This window comes from Haliaeetus albicilla, chromosome 2 (assembly GCF_947461875.1).
Source record: "Haliaeetus albicilla chromosome 2, bHalAlb1.1, whole genome shotgun sequence".
NCBI classification, from domain to species: domain Eukaryota; kingdom Metazoa; phylum Chordata; class Aves; order Accipitriformes; family Accipitridae; genus Haliaeetus; species Haliaeetus albicilla.
The window spans coordinates 2,782,334-2,806,032 of record NC_091484.1 but is presented as its reverse complement, the minus strand read 5'-3'; the positions used below and the strand labels follow the sequence as shown (position 1 = coordinate 2,806,032).

General features: G+C 47.0%; 1 protein-coding gene across 1 annotated transcript; it reads right to left on the bottom strand.

Annotated features, from left to right (window-relative positions):
* Positions 1-3,827: 3,827 nt before the first annotated feature.
* LOC138689200 (uncharacterized) lies at positions 3,828-12,465 on the bottom strand. The gene is made up of 6 exons (XM_069802982.1): positions 12,097-12,465; positions 11,936-11,995; positions 11,397-11,741; positions 10,579-10,654; positions 9,814-9,900; positions 3,828-9,072 (listed from the first exon to the last, which is right to left on the bottom strand). The coding sequence occupies exons 1-6, from the start codon at positions 12,269-12,271 to the stop codon at positions 8,625-8,627; spliced, it is 1,191 nt and encodes a 396-aa protein (XP_069659083.1). The 5' UTR covers positions 12,272-12,465; the 3' UTR covers positions 3,828-8,624.
* Between the last annotated feature and the right edge of the window lie 11,234 nt (positions 12,466-23,699).

Sequence of the window (23,699 nt, the reverse complement as noted above, 5' to 3'; positions counted from 1 at the left end):
GAGAGGCTGGGATTTGCTCTGCGCAGACTCACATTAGATAAATTATTTGGTACATCAGAGAGTCCTTCCCGTTTCTCCTGGCTGCATTAATGCCTCAGCTATCACCATTTCAAAAGAAATATTAGTTACCCAAATCCCAGAGAGCCCTCCCCGACACGCTCGCAGCGGCAGTGAGGAGGTTGCAGGGATGGAGCCACAGAGCTGCCCCAGCCTCTTTTCACAACTAATTTCACCCCAGCTAATGTACTCTTGAGCCTTTTATTTTATAGATTGAAGCTTAGTTAATCATGAAAAGCAAAAGCTTTGCCCAGTTCCCGACAACTCCTCAATTTGGACAGAAAGCGTTGCCTTTCGGATGTGTGAGCTACGGTGCACTGGGCAAGAGAGGGAGGGAGCGAGCTGGGCTGCTCATCCCTAACGTGCCTGGCGAGAGGGGAGAGGACCCACGCTTTAAAAGCTGATTCTGAGACAAGATAAAGGTCAGACCATTATAGGATTTCTAGCCACAACATTTCCTTGGTCTTTATTCCTCTGCTTTGGAGAAAGCTCTTGATATACCCAGTGAATAAGAGTCCCAATCCACCAAAGCAATTTTCAGCAGCACTAGCCTGTGAAAAAAATCATGAAGCGTTATCACTCATTAACATTACAAGACAGAAAAGGCTGGGGTAGGGGAAAGCGCTGAAACCTCTCTGATTCTTTTTTCCGTGGTGAAGTGGATCGCTAAACAAGAAATATACAGGCTGAATCCACAAACGAGCCAGAAAAAAATCTTGCCCTTGTATTTAAGTGGATAAACGTGAAGGTCTGTGGGGAGGTTATTCCAAGCTGACGAAGGTTTACTCATCTTACCTCTTTTCTTGTAAATGCATCCAGCACATTTCAAGCAGAATCTCACCAATTCACTTTCTGCAGGAAAGGCTTTAAAATGATCAAATAACACAAGAGCTCTCAGCACCCTCTCATTTCTGTCTGCGGGAAGAATCATATTTGCATTTTTCCTATGGATTGTTGTTGTCAAATTGAAATCCAGGCACTGAAAATTGAATCCTGCTGAGTTCTGATAACTTTTTTTTCTTGGATCTGAACTTCTGATGGTCGAAGGTATTGAGCAAAACTCACAGTGACTTCAGCAATGAAAATCGGACCTTGCGTTGACATCTGTGAAACAGATGGGAAGAGCTGACAGCTCAGCAGCTTACCAAATACATCATCTCAGTTTTCAGCCTAGAAAATGAAAAAACAGTTCCTGTGCTCAGGTATGTTTCTGTCTGTCATTTGGGGACCCATCCACTTGTCCATGTTTTTATTTATAAAGACAGAACATGGCGAAGCTTAACCTGTACCATATGGGTTTCATGTGTGATTTTTTTTGGCTGTGCAATATTCTTAATAACGAGGGATTACAAATTCAAAATGAGCCTGTATGGAAGCCTCCCATTCTATGTTTTTATTCTCTTTAAAAGTTTCTGACATGTTGGCCCTAGGGACCACAAAACACAGTAAAACATATTCTGTAGCTAATTCACGGTAACTGTCATCGTTAGGCATTGAACTTTAACAGGCAATGTCAAGATAATGTCCGTGCAGCTGGAAGTGCCTCCATTTGCTGTCTTTCCTAATTAAGAATTAACCTGTCTTTCTTCTCACAGGAGAACATGAGCTTTCTCTTTTCCCACTTTCCAGGCCATTTGTCATCAAAGATTACTCCAGATTTATGATACGGTTTTGCAGGGGCAGGCAGGGTTAGTGGGTTATTTTTCCAAGACGACAGTGCTGTTCAGTCCCTACCCCGTTTCAGTGCTTCGGAAATGCCCACCTTGCTCTGGTTTTTATTGCTGCCTCTCGAGTGACCTTGTAAATGCAACCCTCTAAGTTGTGCAAGCGCAAGAGAGTGAGTCATGGCCTGCAGAAATTACAGGAAAAAATACAGGGCAGACACTCTCAGCTTTCAAATCATTCACCAGAAAGCAGGTCTGCCCCTGGGGCTGCTGGGTCTCACAGGAATGGCTTTCCCTCCTGAAAATAAATGTTCCTAGCCCATTCCTCAGAATATAAACTAAACCAGCTGTGTGTATTATATAAATAGGAATTAGTTGAATTAAGAGCAAGACTACAATAAGCTGTAAAATTCTTCTACCAGTAAAACCCACTAAACTGACTGATTTCATTTTTCACCCTAATGATCTCATTGGAAGGGTCATGAATACATTGATAATCATTTCTTCCACTCTGAGCCAAGAAATACAGAAACATCTCCAAACAGAAAGGCAGTACTTCTGCAGAACGCAACCCCGACTTGTTCTTAGTTCAGCTGAAGAGAGAATTAGGAAATATGCTGCACAAAGACCCAAAAAGCAGAGACCTCTTTGCACCCCCCTTTTGGCCTGGGCAAATTAAGGCAGACATTTTTTTGGTGGGTGTTTTATAGCTAGTTTTGCTTTTTATCTTCCAGAGGAGGAATGAGTCCTCTTGCTCGGGGCATTTCTGTAACATAGTGAGTTACAAAGGGACATGCTCAAGTAATTTTGGGAGTGTGAAGAAGAGCAGGGTTCCCACATGGTGACAGTATTTTACCCTTGGTCCAAACCACTTTAAAGGAACAATATTAAACCTCTGACTGATGGCCCACCCATGCTATGGCTGGAGGGGACTTTCTATAGCTTTCTTTCACTTTTGGCCATTTCTTCTGACTTCAGGGTATGAAAAATCTCAGGAGGACAACAAATGGGATGAGATGTCCAACCCACACAGCAACAGGTTAGCACGAAGGGGAAATCCTGCCCACAAGCGAAGGCATGAACACTGGACGGTGTTAAATGCCTTCCTCCTGCCTCCTGGCAATGGGGCAAACTGAATTTAAGATATACAGCAGAAGGATTCAACCCTTCTCCAGCACCATTCCAGTGGGCTTGTTGAACATATAACAGCAATGGTGTTGCTCCTCTGAAGTCAGTGATTTTATCAGTCTTCTCACTTAAGAAATGATCGATTTTCTCATATTACCAGAATAAAATCTAGCCTGTAATATGTAGGTCAGAAACTCATCTATCTCCACCTTCCATGTCTCTGGGCACGGTACAACCAGAATTAATGGTAATAATAATAAACTCCTTTGGAGTTCAACGATTATTCATTACCAGGAGTACATCGGTTCTGTAGTCTCCTCTTCCCTCAGATGCCTGACGCTCTGGGCTACACTGCTTATATGTAAGAGAAGCAATCAATAAGCACCATGCTATCCTCGGCTTTGTGGGGTGCTAATTTCTCCATTATTGAGTTAAGCACACAGTCCCCTTTGCTCCAGCTAACTCCCTGTGCCAAACAAAAAAACTCACCCAGTAAAACACATGATTAAAAGAAAGGATGTCTCTAAACTGCATGTCACAAGGAGCGAGATGTCCTGGGACAGCAGGTATGTGCTGTTGACAAGGGGACACGGGGTCTTTACAAGGAAGATGAATCGAGGCATGTTCTTCACCGTCCCTCATCTTCTGGCATCGAGACGAAGAAGCTGAGAAACCATGTCCATAGCCCAGATCCTTTCTGGGACCCTGGGAGGATTGGAGTGGGGCAAGCACAGGGTTGAGAAGCCACTGCTCCTCTGCAGGGACCTTCCTCCACCATCAAGGGACTTGGGCAAGAACCCAAGCGATGGTTGAGCCCTCAGGAGGTAGCGGGAAGAGCTCCAGCAACCTCAATGAGATTAATATTTCGTTGGGAGAGGCTTTAACCACCTGTGGACCTGTGACTCAAGTGCTTCATCAAGGGCTGAAGCTCACCGTCTGAGCAGAACCTCACGCCTGGTTCTGAAGCTTTCACGGCATGTTTCGATGTGCTGCACATCAAGGCACCGAGAGCAGCCATCCCGCAGTCAGCAGGCTCCAAGCTCTCTCTTTTTGGCCTCTGGATGTAATTCATTTAAGCTCTTATGAGGCAATTCATAACCAGATTTTATTAGAAGTGGAAGACCCTTTTATTTCCTCAGTGTATTCAGCACACAGAGAACTGGTTCTATGGTTAATTTTATTTCTATGCTTGCTGTGTTTTAATAACGATCTCCCCAGTTCCATTTGACTCTGAATAGATGGGGGAGATAGAGAGATATGAGTCAGAATAATGTGATCATGTACTGCAGACAGAGAAAAACTGGTAAAAATTATGCGTAATGAATATGTGACTGAAGCAGAGACATGAAAGATTGCTTAGAGTTATAAAATCTGATATAGTCTCACACCTATCACGTATGTGTATGCACTCTCAAAAAATATGCAGGGATGCTTTCAAGAAAAATGTAAAATGATAAAAAAAATTACTTTTGTCAAAAAATATTCCAGAAGTGCAAATATAGTACACATCTATAGCTCTGGGGCCACATCTCTAGATGCATTTTCTCTCTTTCACTGTCTTTTTGAAGCCAAATAAGCAAAAGACTTACCAGAACAACAACAACAAAAAAATCTTCTCATGACACTGAGTATTTGCATGTTGAATGCCAGCAGGAGATGGCACACAGTTTCAAGCTCACACAGACCAAGGCTTGTCCTTTTAATATTTCACTGACCCCCCAGCTGAGCTCTCTATAGGTTGCATCCCTGTTCCTCCAGCTGTGTGATGGAGCATCTCAAACCAGATGAGGCCACAAGCACAAGACCCTTCCACCACCCGCTACACCACTAATTCTGCATCAGAAGGTTTTTCCAAGCGTGTCCAGAAAGCTCGGAGCATCACGCAGCCTCAGCAGCAGCTGCCTGGGACTCATGTAAAGGCAGCCAGGCTTTGTGAGCCTCGATTAAAACGCAAGAAGGGATTTAGTTACATTTTAAGATTATTCCTTTAGCTGATACAGTTTGCATGTTTTCATTAAACTAATGCCTTACAGTTTCTAGAGGATGCACACCCTGCAGCCATTGAGAGACTTGGGAGCCGTTGGTGTTTCTTAAAAGCCAAAGAACGGCAAATTAAAATCTGGGTGCTGGAATCCCCCTGGCAGAGTGAAGGAAATAAAAAGGAAATAAATAGGGTTAAACACCAGAGAATTTTCCTCTTGTTTTGGCTGGTTCTTTTCCCCACATGAAGTCAGCAGTCCCATCAGCAGCACCTCTGCAACTGGAAATTACAGAAGCCTCATGTTGTGGTCCAGCTGAAGTGTAAAGGCTGGGAAGGCTCTCATTTTTCCCTGAAAAACCTGTGTATTGCTGGCAGCATTGCTGCCACCGTGCAACACACAGCTTTCAGCTGGTTCCTAAGGAAACAAAAGAGGTGTAACCACGCGGTGGGTGGCAGTGCCCCATTGCAGTGTTTTGGGGTGCTGGGCACCAAGGACCCTCAGAGGCCCCAGAGCCCTGTAAGGTCCCTGCTCAGTTGCTGCACACCCTGGTTAAATCGTGCAAACTCCTGAGGACAGCATTGCTGCTCTGGTTCCTGCTGAAAGGAGAGAGTACTGGATGTTTCATGCCCGTCCTATATTCACAAAGGTTGCCAAGTCCCACTTCTGCTTGCTTCTGAACCAAGCGCAAAACCTCCTTGAAGACCACTCTGAGTTTTGACCCGAGTTTTTGCTGCCCACGTTTCTCCTGCATCCAGGGGGCCCAGAAGCTGAACAGGAGCGTTGTTCTTAACAAGATGCTGTGGGTTCAACTCAGCGATTCAGCTCCACAAAAAGACCTGTCCAGCTTCTCCCAGCAATTCTTTTAAAGTGGGAGGTTAATGCAATTCAGTGGAGCTGCCCTTCGTCACTTAAAGAGAGACACGGGCTTTGAACAGCCCCAAGTGAAGTGGTTCTGGCATAAACGCTCCTCCTCCTCCTCTATCTTCCCTGACTCCTTCATCCCCGAAGGGATGCCACATCTCAGCGCTGTATGATCTTCTCTCTCGAGGCTGATTAGCCAGAGCTGGAGTTCACGGAGGTGAGAGCATCGGCATCCTCACGGTGATGTTTGATCGTCGGTGCCTGTGAGTGCTCCCAATTAGCCTAGAAATGCCGCCTCCAGTTCACAAATACCTTAAAAAATGAAGTTTAACGAAAAGCCGCCCGCGTTTCCTTTCTTCAGCCCTCTCCACCATATCAAAGCCTTCGAGAGCAGCTAAGGACAACTTTTATAGCCAAGAAGGGCCCATCTGAGCGTCGGCTCGTTAATGCCGTGGCTATGCTGTGCACAGAGCCGGGAAGCATCCATCAGCCCACGCCGCTGGCCCCGCATCTGGAAAGCGCTTGCTGAGTATCAGAAAGCGTGTTAGGCTGTGAAGTTTACCTCCGACGGAGCCACCAAAGGGCCTTTCAAGCAGAAAGGTCACTCGGCTCATCTGCTTCCCGAGGAGCTGATTAGAGACGACTCGTTTTGGGAGCCACGGCTCCCTGCAGCAAGTCCGTCCTCTCGGTCTTTTTTCTTCCTCCTTTTGCGGTAATGATCTGCAGCTCCTCGGAGGGGGCTCAGCGAGGCAGGGCAGCAGCAGCACGTATTTTAATAAATAACATTTGTGAGCTGGCTTTCAAGGCTGCAGCTTGGCAAGGGATCCGATGAAGCGCTGGGAGGGAAGATTAAGGCAAAAATGTGCGCCCAGGGAAATGGCTTGGATGCAGTCTTGGCCACGCAGGAGGTGATGGTGGTCCCTCACCGGGGTGGGTGTGAGGCATCCGTCCTCTCCATCCCTCCCCGCTGCCGTGCTGCTGGCTGCAACGTCGCTGGGGAAATGCGAAGCAGAATCTTCAGGGAAGGTGCGCGAAAGCCCCAAGGGCTGATGCCAAAGCAAGTGCCCGCAGAATGACGTTGTTTGTGCCTCCTCAATCTTCTCTTTGATAAGTCAACATTAAAAACATCTCCTGGGGTGTTTCCTTGAGCAGTGATACCAACCTAAGGTCTTGCCTGCAGCGGGAAGGTAACGCGTTTCTGGCAAGGCAGCTGTATTTTAAGGAGTGTTTCTGCATTGAGGAGGGTTTGGGGCAGTTCTGCTCAGTTTGAGTGTATTTTTAAGGACTGGCTGCACTCTTGGCTCTAAGTGATCACAGTAGACCCCCTCCAGCTGCTGCTCAAGTCAAGGCCCATACAGATGAGAAATCATCACTGGCATGTTTGCACAATAGAGAGTTAGGAAAACCATTTGCACTGGGAAAACAGAAGGAATATCTTCAGTTATTGGCTACAGCAATTTAGCATTACTGTTAAACACATCTGATGAAAACAGTGCCAAAAATGTTGGCAAGCATATCTCCCATCAAAATCAGAATGCTTCATAGCATTAACCCTACTTTAATGATTTTGTTTTTCAAGTGGAAAAAAGGCAAAAGGGGGAGGAAAAATCTGAAAATAACACATTTCCTTTTTTTTTTTTTTCTTTCAAAACAGCTCCTTGTTTTTCAATACATTTATTTTGGATTATTATTTCTCATGTAGCTGTGAAGAAATTAAATACTTGAAAACCAACAAAACATATAAATTAAACCAAATGTTTTCATTAATGCAAAACAACTGGCATTTCCTTTCCTGAATAATTTAAAAATTAAACTTAGAAAACCAATTTCTTGTCTGAGAAGCCTCTTTAAAAGGGAATGCTTGATATTTTACAGCACTTCCATTAGGTGGACTGGTGTCAGCATCTTATTCTTTTAATGTTAAAAATACTTTTAACCCACCCAATATCCTGCTCTGAACTATTTAGAAAAAGACCTGTCTTCCTAGCCCTTCTCTATAGCCTCTCACCCAGCAAAATCCCTGGTTGTACCTGGAATTTCTTAACTAGGATAAAGACACTGTATTTAAATTATAGTGACTGTGTTCATAATATGTCTGATCTTTGAAGGAAAGGTGTAGCTACAGCAGGCCGTATTTTTCACTCCATCCCCCAACCTTATGTCATAAAAATGTTCAGGATTTCTCCATGGAAATAATTTTGCTTTCAAAACCAGATTAATGTTAAGTAATTTCCATGGGTGACCACTTCTTCTCTTGTTCAGCAGATTTTTGTTAGTGAAGACACTTCTTCCATACAGCTACAATAAAACAGAGGGGAAAACAAAATTATCTTTCTCTGAATATTTTATGGTGTTGTTTTAACGAGTCCGCTTTTCTGTTACTGCAGAAAATTGTAAAACACATTCATTGGGAGCAAAGAGAGCAAATATTGTCCCACAGGCAGAAGGAGGCAACCACAGACATGCAGAGAGAAGCCGTGGTGGGTGACACAAAGTCCATCTGCAGCTGGACTCCCTGCCCCAGGGCCAATCTTTCTCCCCAACCCACTGCAAGCTGGAACAAAGCTGACTGACTGACCCATACTTGCACCCAACAGGAACCCTCAGGCTTTTGAGCATGTCCATCAAAAAGGCCCAGAGATCATTACATGCACCCCGCAGTGAGGTTTGCACACAGACTGAAGGGAAAGGAACTTGTAAAACGCTAGCAGATGTGCAAAAACCCAGCCAAGCTGGGCAAAATTCCCGCTCGATTAATGCAGGCAGAGGTTTGGCAGTGAAAGGTTTGTGTTGTGTTTAGTGCACGGTTCGCTTGGGTTGGCTCCTTGTGGGGAATCAGCTGAAGAGCAGCAGATCAGCTTTGTCTTTTCTGGGAGAGCTGCTCGGGTACACCACCGAGCATGGTAGGAAGAGACACCAAGGCCCCCATGCATCAGAGACATTCCGTCTTAAACTTCTGCCTCAGGGCTTTCTGCACGTTTTGTATCTTCTCCGTGATCACTGTGTCACTGAGGTGATCGCCAAACTTCTGTTTCAACAGCACCCGAATGATTTTGATGCAGCGTTCATCCATCATGGGCTTCGCTTCTCGGAAAGTATTGCCCCTCCGCCCCGTGATGGAGTGGCTCTGGATGTAGTCAGATGTGAAGAGCTTGTAGAGCAGCGTCTTGCAGGCAGTGCTGATTTTCTGGTCAAACCGGATGGTCTCTTTGAGCTGTTCCTTGGTGTAGCCGTTGAAGAGCTCCACCACCTCACACGGTTGCCGGTGGGGCTCCTCCTGGAAGGACAGGGATTCCAGTCTCTGCACCTTCTTCTTCAGAGAGAGAACATCCTGTTGGAGGTCCAACACCATCCTCTCCAGCTGCTCTATCCTCTCCGCCCTGAAAAATTAAAATTACTTGTGTAAAGGCAAGAAGACACCATGGCCTCACCTCCACTTGAGCAGTGATTACATGTCTCCTGCAAGCAGGGACAGGACAAGTTCTCTGCCAGAGTGTCAGCCCTTCCAGCTACATCTGGGTGAGGAGCAAGGCAGGAGAGAACAACAACATGGTCTGGACTTTTCAGTAGCTCAGAAATGTTCAGAGTTTAACCCTCAACCCCTTCTTGTCATGCATGTGTGGAGACTTTGATGCTCAATTTTCTTTTCGGTTTTAAGGAAAGATATGAGCCCTGTCCTGCAAGTCCCAGGAGGCACATATTTGTGGTATGAAACAACAGACGCATGGGCAATGACAATGCAAGTACTATAACATGATTTTTTGGCACCCATTTTCTTTGCAGGAAAACCGTCCTTAGCAGCTACTTCTTCACTGAATACTTGTCATCAAAGTAACGGACAATAAGGCAAGCAACACGCAACCATGTTCAAACACAATAGATGTAATTTTGATTGTTATAGGCAAGAACTTTGTGGTTTCTGCACTGGTTTAGAGCCTTCTTGCATCTCTAACTCCAAGCCCTACAATCAGAAAGAAACACCTGGCTCTGATTATATAGAGATTCAGCAGCTCTTGGTTCTAAAATTGCACCATTTTGTCACCCAGCTGTGGTCTCACTGCTCTTTCTTGTAGTGAGAAGGAAAAGAAACTTAAGAAGAAGTGCCTTCTTCTGCTAATTACCTTTCCATTTCACCAGGACCAAAATTTTTCTGAACTCTCTCGAAGTCATCTGTCTCTTGCAAAGCATCAAGCTTCCGATCCTCACAGCTGGAAGAAACAAGCAAGCTAAAAAGCACTGCCACAAGAAGCTTCACGTTCATATTCACTTTAATTCCTGATGAGAAATATCTGTAATTCAAAGGCTGGAATTCAAAGCAAATTCAATTCTGTTTTCATTTACAGCAAGAATAAAATGGACTGAGAGGAAATAGCAATGGTTAGAATAATAGAATAGTTTGGGTTGGAAGGGACCTTTAAAGAGCACCTAGTCCAGACCCCCTGCAAGGAACAGGGACATCTTTGACAAGACCAGGTTGCTCAGAGCCCCGTCCCACCTGCCCTTGAATGTGTCCAGGGATGGGTCATCTACAACCCCTCTGGGCAACATGTTCCAGTGTTTCACCACCCTGAACCACATGGTTCTTCACCTCCTGTGCACCCCCTTTGCAGAGGACACCCCAGCACACAGATAGTGGGGGGGCTCCCATTTGACCCATCAAGGGATCAGGACTCCAGAGCACAAGGGACTCAATTGCTCTGCAGTATAGAGGTACCCACACAAACTCCCATTACCTTCTGCACTTTGTGTTTATGCCTGCATTAACACCAGTTCCAAGTGGGCACCACCAGGGCATGGAAACAGAGTGGACAGTCCCCACGCTATGAAATATATATATATATCTGGTGTGAAACACTCGGGGTCCTCACTGCACTTTCAAGGGTTACCTGTTCAGAAAGATGTGTTGCTGGCATTGGGACAAGATGCCATCTGACTTCCTCTTCATTGGCAGGGCAACGTAATCTACAGGCAGGGATGGGAGACAAGCTGAATAGGCCAGCTGTTGAAAAGGTCCTGAATCCTTTTGTCTCCAGAACAGATTATCTAAGCGCTCCTGCTAGATTGCATGGCAACACGTTATTCGCTTTGCATAAACAGAGTGATCCAGACTTGCTTTCCAGGATTGAACAACAGGGATTTTGTTATTAGAAAAAGGTGGTATCTCAAGGGCGGCTTCTGTTCCCATCACAAAAGACATAGTGGGCAAGGCAAGCAGAGCCAATGTGTCTCTGGACACTGCTGTTAGTCAGCAGGTAGATGATGCACTGGCATGTTTTTATAAGTGTGTTCAACGTAGGTAGTAGTGGATGGAAAAGCAGGGAAATACACAAATCTGAGAAGGTTTGACTAATTGAGACACAAGGCTTTGGGGTATTTCACAGTAATTCAGGCAGGCTAGATTGGTTTTTGGCTTATGGAGATAGAGTTGCTAGTCCAGGAGACAGAGTTGGTGCCTGGTAGAGCAGACAGCATATACTATCACACAGGCATCTCCCTTTAGACAGCCCTCCCGGAGGAGATCTCCCAGGTGGAAAGGACCAGAAGATTTCATTTCTAACCTTTGTAGCCCTGGGAGAAAGCAAAGACAGCCCTGGAGCAAAGCAGAGGTCTCCTGGCAGCTCTGCGGGTCCCCATCCCAACCTGCCGTTCAGAACAAGGTAGAAGAGACCTAAAAGCCGACGTCCTAATTTACAGCCAGGATTACCTCTGGTAGCTGGACCAGCCCCGTCCTCTTCACCCTGGGAAGTCCCCGGCATGGCCATGGTGACAAAAGTGGATGGGGGTGTGAAGGCGCTGGCTGGGTGGGGAGACCCTGCCAGCGAGCGGGGGCTCCCTGCTGCGTTGCCCAGGGCACGTCTCTCCTTGATGATGGAGGAGCTGCCAACGTCATGGGGCAGGCTGGCCTCGGCCGCCCTCAGCAGCGGCTTGGCAGGATAAGTCCTGTCGCCATGGTATTTCCTGGATGCATTCCCTGGGGTCCACTTTGGGAAGGTTTTCCTGGATTTTTTTGGCTGGGGTGGCATCACGCTGTGGACGGCCGGTTCTTCTTCTGAAAGCAAGGTGAATACTCAAGATACGCAACGTTGATAACCCCATTGTACAACTCCCACCACCTGTTCAGTACTTTTTACCCTGATTGTAGGACTGTGAGATTTATGACAGGACTACAATGCCCTCAGCATCCTCCCACCCCAAAGGCCCAATGGAGGTAGAAAGGCACAATCTTCAAAAGACCCTACTCACTCAACTTCTCCAGGAGCTGTCTATCTTCCAGCAGCTTCTTCTCTAAAATATCTTTATGCTCTGCAGGAAGAGAGGACTTTTCAGCATTGAACTCATTCTCTAAACGTTGCTCCCAAGCAGCCCCTAATTGCAAAAGCCCAAGTCAGAAGGGCATCACTCACCACTGATGCCTTCCACCATCCCCCAGTAGAGCCCACTGAAGCCGGGGCAGCGGGCCAGCACCTGCTCACCCACCGCGTAGAGGTGGAAGGGCTTGCGGGGCTCCTTGATGTTCTCGATGTTGATCACCCGGCTGCCGTCGGGCCAACTGATGAGGACGTAGAGCTTGGCCGACATCGGGGCTGCCCACCTGGTGCGGGGAGGAAAGGGGGGGGAGCGTCATGGCACGGCTTTGTGCTCTCCCGTGGTTGGGAGGATTAGCAAATGATGCTTTACCTGAGGCGGTGCAGCCTGCAAATATAAAATACTTGTCCCTGCATCTTTTCTACCAGCTATTTCTCCTTTCCCATTCCTGCCCTTCTGTGCTTGCCTCGTCCTAAACCTCTTCCCTGGGAGGTTGTCCTGGGACTGACCTGGGCACAGTTCCATGTGCCTTTAGTGTGCCCCAGCTTAATTTGAAGAGGAACTGCAGCTCCAGCCATGACATGTGTCACCTGGCACTGGGTAGGACCAGCTCTCGTGCAGGATGCCTTGAGCAGAGCACCAAGCAGAGACAGGCTAGTTCCTCTGCCCATATGAACGAGTTCAATTGACTTTAGTGGGTCTACAGCAATTTGCTGCGTTGGAGGCAAATTGCTTGTATGATATCAAGGCAATACTGAGAAGAGACTCGAAAAGACCCAGGTATATTCAAGGAAATGATCGTTCCTTTGCCCGTACAGTTACTTTCTCCAATAAATGTCAAAACGCTTTCATAAGGAGGGCAGCAAATTATCCCTGTTTCATACATGGGGAAACTGAGGCACACACCAGTGAAAGATACGTCTAAGGCAGCCAAGTAGCAAAGCTGCAAGGAGCTGGTCTCCTGGGTCCTGGCCCACTGCTCTGCCCACTGAGACACCCCCTTTCTCCCCTTAGAGCTGCAGGCTTAAATCACTGGAGAAACGGGAGTGCTCAGCAATCAAACAACAACCGGGCTAGCGGTGACTTTCAAAGTCTCCTGAGGCACAGAGACAGCTGAGGAGCCAAGGACTGCTGGGCTCAGGGAGGGTTTCTTTCCAGATTTCAACCAACGCATCACGGATGGGGACAAAACCAGGCAGAGACCGCCTGCCAGAGCTCCTAAGGGCCCTGGCAGAGCATCACCCCACCCCATCCTGCTCTGCTCTGCAGCAGGATTTGGCAGAAGGGTTCTGGGGCTGAGCCCTTGTGCTGGGCAACGCGTGGAGAACAGCCACGGTATCCAAAGCCGACGGGAGGGAGCTGGGGCAAGGAGAGGAGAGGTGGAGCAGGGGCAAGCTGGCTGGAAAGGCAGCTAGGACCCAATTTATTACAGTCTCTTGTTTTGCCTCCACACGCCCATTAAAGCCAAGCCTGGTTTTCGTTCCTCTCACTTGGGAGGTTCAGTTCACCCTGGAGAACTTTCGCCTTCCCCCCCTCCACCATCAGCAGCTACAGCAAAGCTCCTTGTAGGAATCCTAACTTTCCGCAGACCTGCCAGCCTGCCTTGCTGGCACAGCCTCAAGCCAGGCTCGCTCCGATCCTTTTCTCTTGGCCGAGACACGCTCTGGGGTTTATTTTGATAAGGAAGCACCATGTACAAATTAACTGCGTGGTAACTGCCTGGCTCCCTGCATCACCTTCCCCGCTGCGGGATGCTCTGCAGCAGGCGGCTGCTCCCAGCCCTCTCCTGAGCCCAGGGAAGGTTACGGACCAAGAAACTGGGATAAACACAGAGCTGAGACCCCTCCCTCCCAGAAACACAGCTCTGAGTTAAAGAGCTCCGTATTCCAAACGACAAACCACCCCAGCCCCAAAAAGCTCTCTGGAGGGTTTTTCCTTTCTGTAACATTTAAAGAAAAAACACCGATCTTCATAGCTGCTGCTGCTCCCTCCTGCCCCACTTACCAGTTGCTCATTTACCTTAACGAATGCAACAAAACTACACAAATGCACAAACACAGAGAGAAAAAGAAAGAGAGAGAAAGATATCACAATCCTGATAGCAATAGAGCTCGGTCCTTGCCTGGTTAGCACTGCTCCAGGTGTTGAGTCTTGCAAAATGTCTCCTGTCTATCCAGATCTCAGCTGCTGCTCCAGGAGAGGAGGTGACCGGACACTTCTTTGCCTTGGGCTTGTCCCTTCACCACAGTTCCTTGTCAGGTCTTCTTTGTCTGGCTTAGAAAGCTCCCACCTGCCGTCCCCACTGCAAAGAAAAAAAAAAAAAAGACCCTTTGCTTTCTTTTTTTCCTGGTCGTTTTGTTTCAGCATTATTATTCCTGTTATTTTTCCATATACATTTTTTTTTTCCTTAGCTTGTTTCAGGTCTGTTTCTTACAGGGAGAGAGAGCAGAAGAGAAAGAGAAAAAGCCTTGGGTTTTTTGGAGCATGAATAAACCTTGCATTTCCATGAGTTATTCATGAATAATTCATGAAAATGCATGATTAATTCAGGTTCATGAATTATTCAGGAATAATTCTCGAACATTCCTGGTTAATTCATGCTCACACAGCGAGTGAGTCAGGCTCTAGGGCTTGGTGAATTCCTTTCTCCCTGAGACAGGAGAAGAGAGGCTTAGAGATGGCTGCATTGTGCACTTCCCCTTTGCTGCGTCTTAGAAGAAAACATATTTTGGGCCCTTTTTGAAACAAGGACTTGAAGAAGAGAATTGAAATGCCTGCAGCCTTCTGGCCACAGAGGAGTAACACAGCACCAAAGAAAGAAAGAAAGAGAGAGAAAGAGATTGGACCTGCCCTCGGAGGGAAGCCCAGCAGCAAGTTTTACTCCCTTTCAAGCATCTTTCAAACTGACTGTGCATTTCTTTCTCCCCCACCTCCAGAGCTCTCCCTGGTTAAGCTAAATCTCAGCTGCTTCATTTTTTACCTGCTACGTAACAAAAAGGACCATACACGCAGGCCTCCGCTTGAGGGATCAGAAAGACTTCTCACCCCACGTGCCCACCTGTCCCTACACGAGTGTGTGCAAACACGCACAGCTCCTTGACTCAGTGTCCCAGCCCGTGCGAGGACTGATGGTGGCAATTAATTAGCTCGGCGGGTCACTGCCTCACCCTGGTGCTCATGCCAGCGCAGACATCAAGCTGGCCACACACAGCTCTGCTTTCCCTGGGCGTTTCTCCCAAAAATGTCACCGCTGCAACACCTGGTGCTTCCTAAAGCGGGGCTTTTTATCATCAAAGGGTGCAGGATCGCTGTGGATGGCAAGGCAAGGAACCTGACCGCTTGCCTGCGGCTGGTGGGAGCTCTTGGGGTCCCCTCTGGTGGGGCAGTCCCAGGGATGGTGCAGGCAGCTGGGGGGCACAGGCATCGCCTGGGGTTACGGACAGAGCCGCAAGGCCAGGAAATTTATTTTGTTGGGATGCTCCCGAGCAAAACAAGGTTTTGCAGCGGAGCCTCTGCTGCGGGGACGCAGAGCTCTGCAGGACATCGAGAACTGCACTTCAGGGTAACATAATGGGGGGGTTCCCCACCTCCTGAAATCAGTCGCGGTCGGTGGCTAAAGACCCCACGTCTCTGGAGAGACATCGCCACGCTCTTCCCAGCTCGACGCTCAGCTTTGCAGGTCACGCGCCCCATTTCTGTTGTGTTAGTCCCCCATCTCCATGAGAAACACGGCTGCGGCACTAATCTGTCACTGGGGCAGGGTCTTCTGGTTGATCTGGCGGCAAAGAGAGACCACAGTTAGTGTTGGAAACCATCATTTACGCTTTGGTCCTGACCGAGGCCACCGCCATCACCACGCTGCCGCCTCCCAACAGGAGAAGGCTGGGTAGGGTCCTCGGTTCGAGGTGGTCTCTGGTCCTGCAGTCAGCACCTGCGATGGCCCAGCACGTCAGGAGATGGCCATTAGCAATCGGGTATTTTGATCAACAGGAGAGAGCTGCTACAGCAGCCCCGAATCCCACAGATCAGCGGTGGTTTAATTGCACAGGTTTTTCGTGCCTTGAGCTTCCAGTTCCCAGAAACCAAAGTTCAAATCCTGCCAGACCACGTCTTCAGCTAAAATACAAGGGCACCAGCTTTGTCAGAGCCCACGGTGAACAAAAAGTCCCACGTGGCATCCAGCCTGCCACAGACCGGGCTGGACACCAGCAGGCAATGGGACAGTGAGCTGGGGCCATCTGCAAACCTGTCTGCAAAATCTGCCTGCCCAACCAGACATCCTACCCCAGCCGCTGCATGAGACGGAAACACGGCAAGGGAGTGAATCCAAACAGCGCTTTCTGTTTTATCTTAGCCAAAACCAGCTCCGGGGGTTGTTGGCAGAAAGGGAGGCTTCAGGTGTTCAGTGAGATATTGGAAAAGGACCTCGATCAGATTCACAAGGTAAGAAAATTTCTGTATCCCTGATTTGCAATATTTACAGCTCAAAGAATACATCTGTCAGCCCAGGGAAAACCAGATGTTAAATAGAGATCTAGCTGAGATAAGGTATCACAGCAGTTACAAATATAAAAGAAGCAGCATCTAAATTCTCTGTAGTTTTGAATGATGTTGCTGAAGAATGAGAACTGCATAGGAAGAAGAAACAGAAAAGCAACGATGAGAGGAAAAAGAAATAAAAGACAATGGAGATGAGATCGGATTCTGCTTTTATGCAGGACCTGGTCGGAATAAAATCTGCTCACAAAGCGGACTTGCTTAAACAGCATCGTTTGCTTCCCTTTGAAAAACCAACAATATACAAAGCAAAACAGATTAATAGTCCTGGGGGTAGGGGTGGGTAGTTCAACTGCAAACCGCAGGAGAGGAAAGATTGCAGTGACCACAAGAGGAAGACAAATTGTAGTCTCATCAAACAACAGAAAAGTCAAGTGTCCGTGTACAAACATACAGTGTTTGTGTTGAATTATTCCAGGAAAATGTGAGTCTGAAGTGAATCCCAAGCGTTTGACTTCATGAAAATTAGCAAGTCCTGATCAGATTTCCCTCCCTGTGTTTGAATACGAAATCCCTTGCCAGACGCCACGTTGTGGGCTGTACGTAGTTACTGTTTTCAGGAACCTCTCCTTCTGCATTTCCTGATTCTTTGAAAACAAATCCCATACTGGGGCCCCCAGTGCCAGCACACATTTCACCCTCCAAGCTGCACTTGCTGAGATTTAGATTTCAGCTGCCACTAAGGAACAACAATAGCTTCTTTGTAATCTTATCTAGAGACGCACTAGAGGAACCGTGTTCAGCATCTGTTTGAATGCTGCCCCGTCTTTATCAGGACAATCATAATTGATGTTTGAAGGGATTTAAATAGCAAACACAGGTGGGTTTAGTCTCCCTTTGCATTTTACCTCTGCAATGTTACTCTTCCTTCAGCATGGGTTTAGCAGCTCAGACCTGCGCTTCACCATTTCCAGAATGCAGCCATTGTTCAATAATTGAGGGAAGAGCGCTATATTGCTCATTAATTTTTATTGCCATGATGAAGTGACGTGGGAACCACCAAGCACTGTGGTTCGGTGGAGCAGACCCGAGACCAGCTCTGCATCCTCCAGGGAGAGGGGGGCTGCGGCTGCGAGCCGAGCCGTGCATCGTGATTTGGGATCAGCATGGCCAGGGTACATGGTCAAGCTACAAAAAGGACAGAGAGATGCAGGCATTTAGAGATGCCCCTTGTCACCAGTCCAATTTGGAATGGCAGGTTGGGCTGATGTTGGAGTCATTAGGATGGATCTGGGTCATGGTTTTGCGGCCGGCCATGACAAACGCTGTAGCAAAAGTCACTGCCTGTACTGGAGAGCGACCACCTGGTGGCATTTTGCATTTTTAATGAAACAAGTGCAAGTCCCATCTCTGCCTACGATACAAGGAACAGTGAAATACAATCCAGGCTAATGAGGCTGGAATTAATTGCATTTTAATAAAGACTTATCTCTTTCCTCATAAGCTAGAAATAAGCTAAATTACTCAGAAATGGGGACTAAAGCAACAATCCCAGGTCAGCAGCCAGCTAGACTGGTACACGTACGTCCTACTGACTGCAGTTTGTTAAATGGTTTCCTAGACTGGAACATTTCCATATTATTCCTCATGTGGCAGAGGCCATGAAACGATGAGAAAATCGGAGACTAAATGCACAAGGCACAGCTTTGCAGGATCGCAGTGCTGCAAAGGCTGCATGTGCTCCTGCAGCAAGTCCACAGGCACAGCAGGGCTTCCCTTTTACCAAAATGCAAGTTATTATCCCTTCTCTTTTATTGCCCTGAATTCACTGAGACATTTTTTGGAGGATAAGGTGGGGGGGGGGTTGCTGCAGAAAAGGGTTTCCCCCTTTGTAATCCCATTCCAAAAAACCTTCCTTTTCACCTATTCAGCTTCCCACTGTTTTGCAAAGCCTTTTTCCTGAGCTGTCTGTATTTATTTGACCTTTGCGCTCTACAACAGCTGTTTCCTTATCTGCTTGGCTGGCTGGTTTCTTGGGTTTCTTTTGTGAGCTTGTCAGGGAGATAGCATAAACACAGTTAGTAAAAAAAAAAAGAGGAAAAAAACACCAAAAAAATGGAAGGAACATTAACTGAGGGAGCATAGAGCCATAAAACACAATGATGGCTTTTAAATATCCCCAAACCTTTTTCTGATGCTTTCAAGTATTTAGTTTTAGCATCTTTTTACAGGCACATGAAGGGGACTAGCAGGAATTAACCAAACTAAGGATGTGCCAGAAATCAAAGAATAGATCAGTCTCATTAAACTGAAAAGGAAGAAATCACTTTACATTGTAATTACAGCTGTAGGTACATGGGCAATACAAACCTGCTTAACTTCAGCTATTTGAGCAGCTCCTGAGGGGGTGACAAGACTGACTGCATTTTTTAAATTAAGCACTTGCCTGCGAAGTCACAAAACTGGGGTCAGAAAGCAGAAAAGACTCAGAGTTTTGTATAGTAACAAACCCCACTGAAAGCTGTAGAGGTGTTCCTGACATACAGGTCAGTGTAATTAAAAAGGACAAAAACCCAAGAATGCATTTTTTAGGTTCAGATTTCCAGAGTGCAATGGAGCAGAAAAGAGAAAACATCCCAGCGCATCGTCTCGCAAGGGGAGGAAATAACGCAGCGAGAAAGGGCTGATGCGGCAAATTCATCTCATCACCTCTTGGCACCACATCCCCAGGGACTCGTCACCCTTTTCCACACCATTCCCGGATGGAAAAGGGCTGCAGGGACATGAGGTCCATGCTTGAGAGCACCAAATCTGAGTGCTCAGCCTCTGCGCTGCCAGCTGCTGCCTGCACATCTTCTGAGTCATTGCCCCCCCCCTGTTACCTTGGCAAACGTAGTCACGGGTACCGTTAGAGGAGCTCCAACGTCAAGAGAACACGTTGTTTTGTGTTCCTCTACCAGCACAATTCTGATTCTAGAATTTCAACCGGCTGTAATTAATCAAATATAATCAGGAGCATGTTAGCGGTTGCAGAAGGGACTTGCCGGGTGGCACACGCTGTGTGAGCACCCATAAGCACGGGTGAGCGTGGGCAGGGTGCTTGCCTCCAGCCCCCTCCACAGCATCCCTGCAGAATGGGGCTCTTGCCCTCAGCATTGCTTGGCTGAGATTTTCCCACCCCCCTATTTTTGTCCTGTTTCTGGCAGAAAGCACAAAGAACAGTTCTTTGCATTGGGAAGGGAGGGGATCCGGGCTGATTTTGGAGAAGAAGCTGTGCCAGGTGGGACCGAGGTGCCATAGGGAACCTCTCGCCCATCTCCACACTGTCCCTGGGTGCTGTACGCTGGATCGGAGCTTCTGCAGCGGCACCCGCTCCTCTGCCAAAAAGCATAACATCCTCTGTTTTACCTTACACGACCACAGCCACTAATTAGTTCTCGCAGGACTTTTGATGCTGCTGAATAATTCACCAAATTCCCTCTAACCTGTCACAGCTTTGAGCGAAAGGGGACCGAACCCTCGCAGACACTGATGCATCACGCAAGCCACCTTGGTGCCAACCGTGCAGGCAGTAAGCGTGTGGCAGGACGGTGTCATCAAGGATGCAAAGGGAATGGAAAACACCATCAAACAGCCTTGTAGCCATACGCTGTAAAATCAGGCAGAGAAATTGTCCTTGACCAGCCATCTCTCTGGACCTTGCTTTGTGGAGCTGGCATCAGCAAACGGGCTCTTGTGTGAATAGATCTGTCAAAATCCATGGCTTTGCTTAGCAGTGTGATTCCCACCCCAGCCCTGCCTACTCAGGGACATTATTTTGGTACCTGACTCCTTAAAAGGTGCAAGCGTATTCTCTCTAATTTGCTAAATTGACAAATTTACTCCTCTCAGGAGACAACCTCCTCTTCACCTTCACCCTCTTCAGCCTTATACACTTAGTTCATAACATGAAAAGGTTTTTCCTTAATTTCTTCTCCAGGAAAGAAGGAATTGATCTTTTATTTGCAGCAGTTTAAATTGATGTGTTGACTACAAAAATCCACTGCTCGTCACATCAAAGGCTGATCCAATAGTGCCTATTACTCCAGTAATGGAGGTCTTCTCAAGGATGAGTGGATTAGGACAAAGGGAAGCATGGGTGGCAGAGATGAAGTGCCAGGACTGAAACGGATGGGTCTTCTCACTAAAGGTGTGCGTGCCTCAGTGCAAGGAGGCAAAGGAAGAAGCAGAAGTTGAAAAGACAGCACTGCTTTAAATTAGGATATTTGCTGTACAGGGCAAGACAAAACATGACACATTTCTCATCTTGCCAATGGATGCAATTCAACCCTCTCATCTCCAGCTGTGGAAATGTGGTGGAGAGTCTAGTCCTCACTCGCCTAGTAAATGACATGCTGATCTGAGCTCAGCCTGGAATCCTCTGCATTGACTTCACAGACTTGTACAAGATGTAACTCATGTGTTTGCAACAAGCACAGCATCAGTCGATGGCCAGTGGCAGGAGAAGGCTTGCCTCTTCATCCTTCCCACTCTCCAGGTATTTGTGTAGCAAAAATGCACTCTGTTCTGTGAACCAAAGCAGTAGAGATGTAAGGTTTTGTGTGCCCCAACAAACCAGCCATCGATTCATCCCATGGCTCTGCCACTCACACCCATCAGCTCTGCACAGAGCAGGCACCAAACCGGTCACTATTTGCGTTGCCCATGGTTTTGGAGTGGGAACTGTGGATCACCACCAAGTTTCGAGTATTTTCTAGTGTTAAATGCTTCCCACAGTCCCATCCAGATCTTGGGTTGGGGCCAGTCCAACACTAGATTTTGGGAGCGTCCATCAGTGCTTAGGTCAACAGGGTCTCATCAGCCTGCAGCAGGGGCTCGTGGCCTCCCGCCAACCTACAGCACATTAAAAAAAAAAATCTACTAAGCTCACAATGAAAAATCCTGTGCTAAGCATTCTTCTTTAAACTCTCTTAACTCATAACTCGGATTGGGAAATGCTATTTAGGAAGATCAGATTGTTCAAAAGCAAGATATTTTTGTGGATTTTTGTAAAAATGTTTTTTGAAGGTTTAAGATGAAGAAGAGATTTTCACTGAACACATTGCCTTTCTCACAATTTTTTCAGCATCCTGTTGCTTTGAAGTTTGACTTTTATCTCCTGCCAGCTTTTACCTGCCCAGGGTAACTAATTTTGATGACAGCTGTCATCTCCATGTACCATTTGCTGAGCATCAAGCTGCATGAAGACTCAGATGCTCACTAAGGGAAAGCTCACTTCTTGCTTTTCAGGACCAGGGAAGGTCTCGCTTGCTCAGTTGGGAAGCGAGACAGTTTGCTTCTCAAACTTACTCCATATGGCATCACTGGTGTATTTTTGACTCGAAGAAATCTGCTTATTATCTGCTCTTAAATAAAGAGCGAACAGCTCCTGTGAGCGACACCACGGCACAGGAAACGCAAATAGGCTGTTACTCGAACGCCATTTCTGAAGGGATTGTGCTCTGCTTTTCAGATAAGATTAAGAGCTCAATTACAGTACAGAAAGGGTCTTTCATTAAAAATTCTTTCATTAAGTCACACATAGAACATAATATGGACAAATTATAAAGCTCTTCAGAAGCACATCTGTGCCAGACTTCTAGGTAGGGAGGCCCATCGTGGGGAGCATCAGCTGTTTCTCCTATCCTTCTAAAGAAACGAGTCCCACATACCTCACCTTACCATATTTTTGAGGAAAACACATAACCAGATACTTATGGGGCACCCGGTTCTTTGAATACATCTCTTCTGGTGGTGGAGAGGACCAGTATAAGCAACCATCCACTCGCGTTTGTGACGAGTGGGATGAAGCATCGAGTTAGTACTGACGTGCACAGTTTAGATGTGCAATAGCGTGTTCAGCTAACTCAAGAAAAGCCCAGAAGCTCAGTGTGTTCTCAGTCCCAGATAGGTAACAGGCAATTAGCTGTAAAGTTTAAAGAGTTTTTAAGCCTACCAGCTAAGAGATGAATCAACTACCTAAAAGCCAGTCACTGCACTTCACACCAACAACCAAGCCTAGCAATCCTGCCATGCTTTCCCATCCCTTCCGAGGAACTTTCAGATGAGGGGAAACATTTGGCAAAGAAAGAACAGATGCAAGCACCACTCGCAGAGGAGAGAGCCCAAAGGCTCTCAGCCAGAGAGCTCTGTGCCCTAGCAGCCAGGCTGGCCAAATTTTCAAAAGAAAAGATCCTGTGTGCAAAGCCCAGGCACATGAACCACAGGCCGAAATACCTGCTGGCCTCTTTGGGTTTGCAGGTGACGGTACACGTGTGAACCTGGAGCAGAGCAGCGGGATGCTTTTTTTCCTCCAGCATTTCAAGGCGCTGCATGGCAGAGCTCAAAGGAGATGGCAGTGAGTTATGGGGCTGTGCAGGATCCTGCACCTGGGAAAGGGGGGTCCAAATTCAGTCAAGACTCTCACAGAGTTGTCACTACTTGATTTTGTCCTGTTGTTATTCTGTTCTCCTGAAATACGTTATGGTTAATTACCAAAGGCAGTTAGCTAATTGGATTTTAAGCAGGTGCTGGTGGAAAAAAAAAACACCATTCCCCTTTGAAACTGAAAGCAGAGACTCACTGAAATTCCCTTTGAAAAGACATTCCAAAAGCTCATAATCTGTTGATGAAAACAGTCACCTGAAAGGAAAGAAACAGCATTTTTCAGCAGGTTTCACAACTCAGGCAACTGCAACCCCCATCAAGGATTAGGATTGTCATTCCCACATCAGAAAACCCTTCAAAGACTCAAAAACTTTCCTGGGGAAACACTGCCAGCATGCACAAACTTGAAAAATGCTCTGTGAAGGCTAAATTTTTGCATCAAGGGCAGGACAAGATGAGTAGGAGAGCATGACCGGGGCTCTTCAAAAGCCAGACCTCTGAGCTGAGAGGGGATTAAATCCTGACATCACTCTGATTATTCCAGAAAAAGATCAAGCCACTAGAGAGAGCTCAGAAAGCAAGAGTGCTCGCAGCAAAACATTAACATGCACACAGAGTGAGGAAGAGAAAATATGGCTGAATACATCCTAATGCTATTCTTTAGACTGACCTGATGTCTAGCACACGGCGCAGTGAGTCACAGACACCTTGCTCAAAGCGTGGGTGGCAGAACTGAAAAGTCCACCGATAAGCAACAGAAATAATTAAAAGCATATAG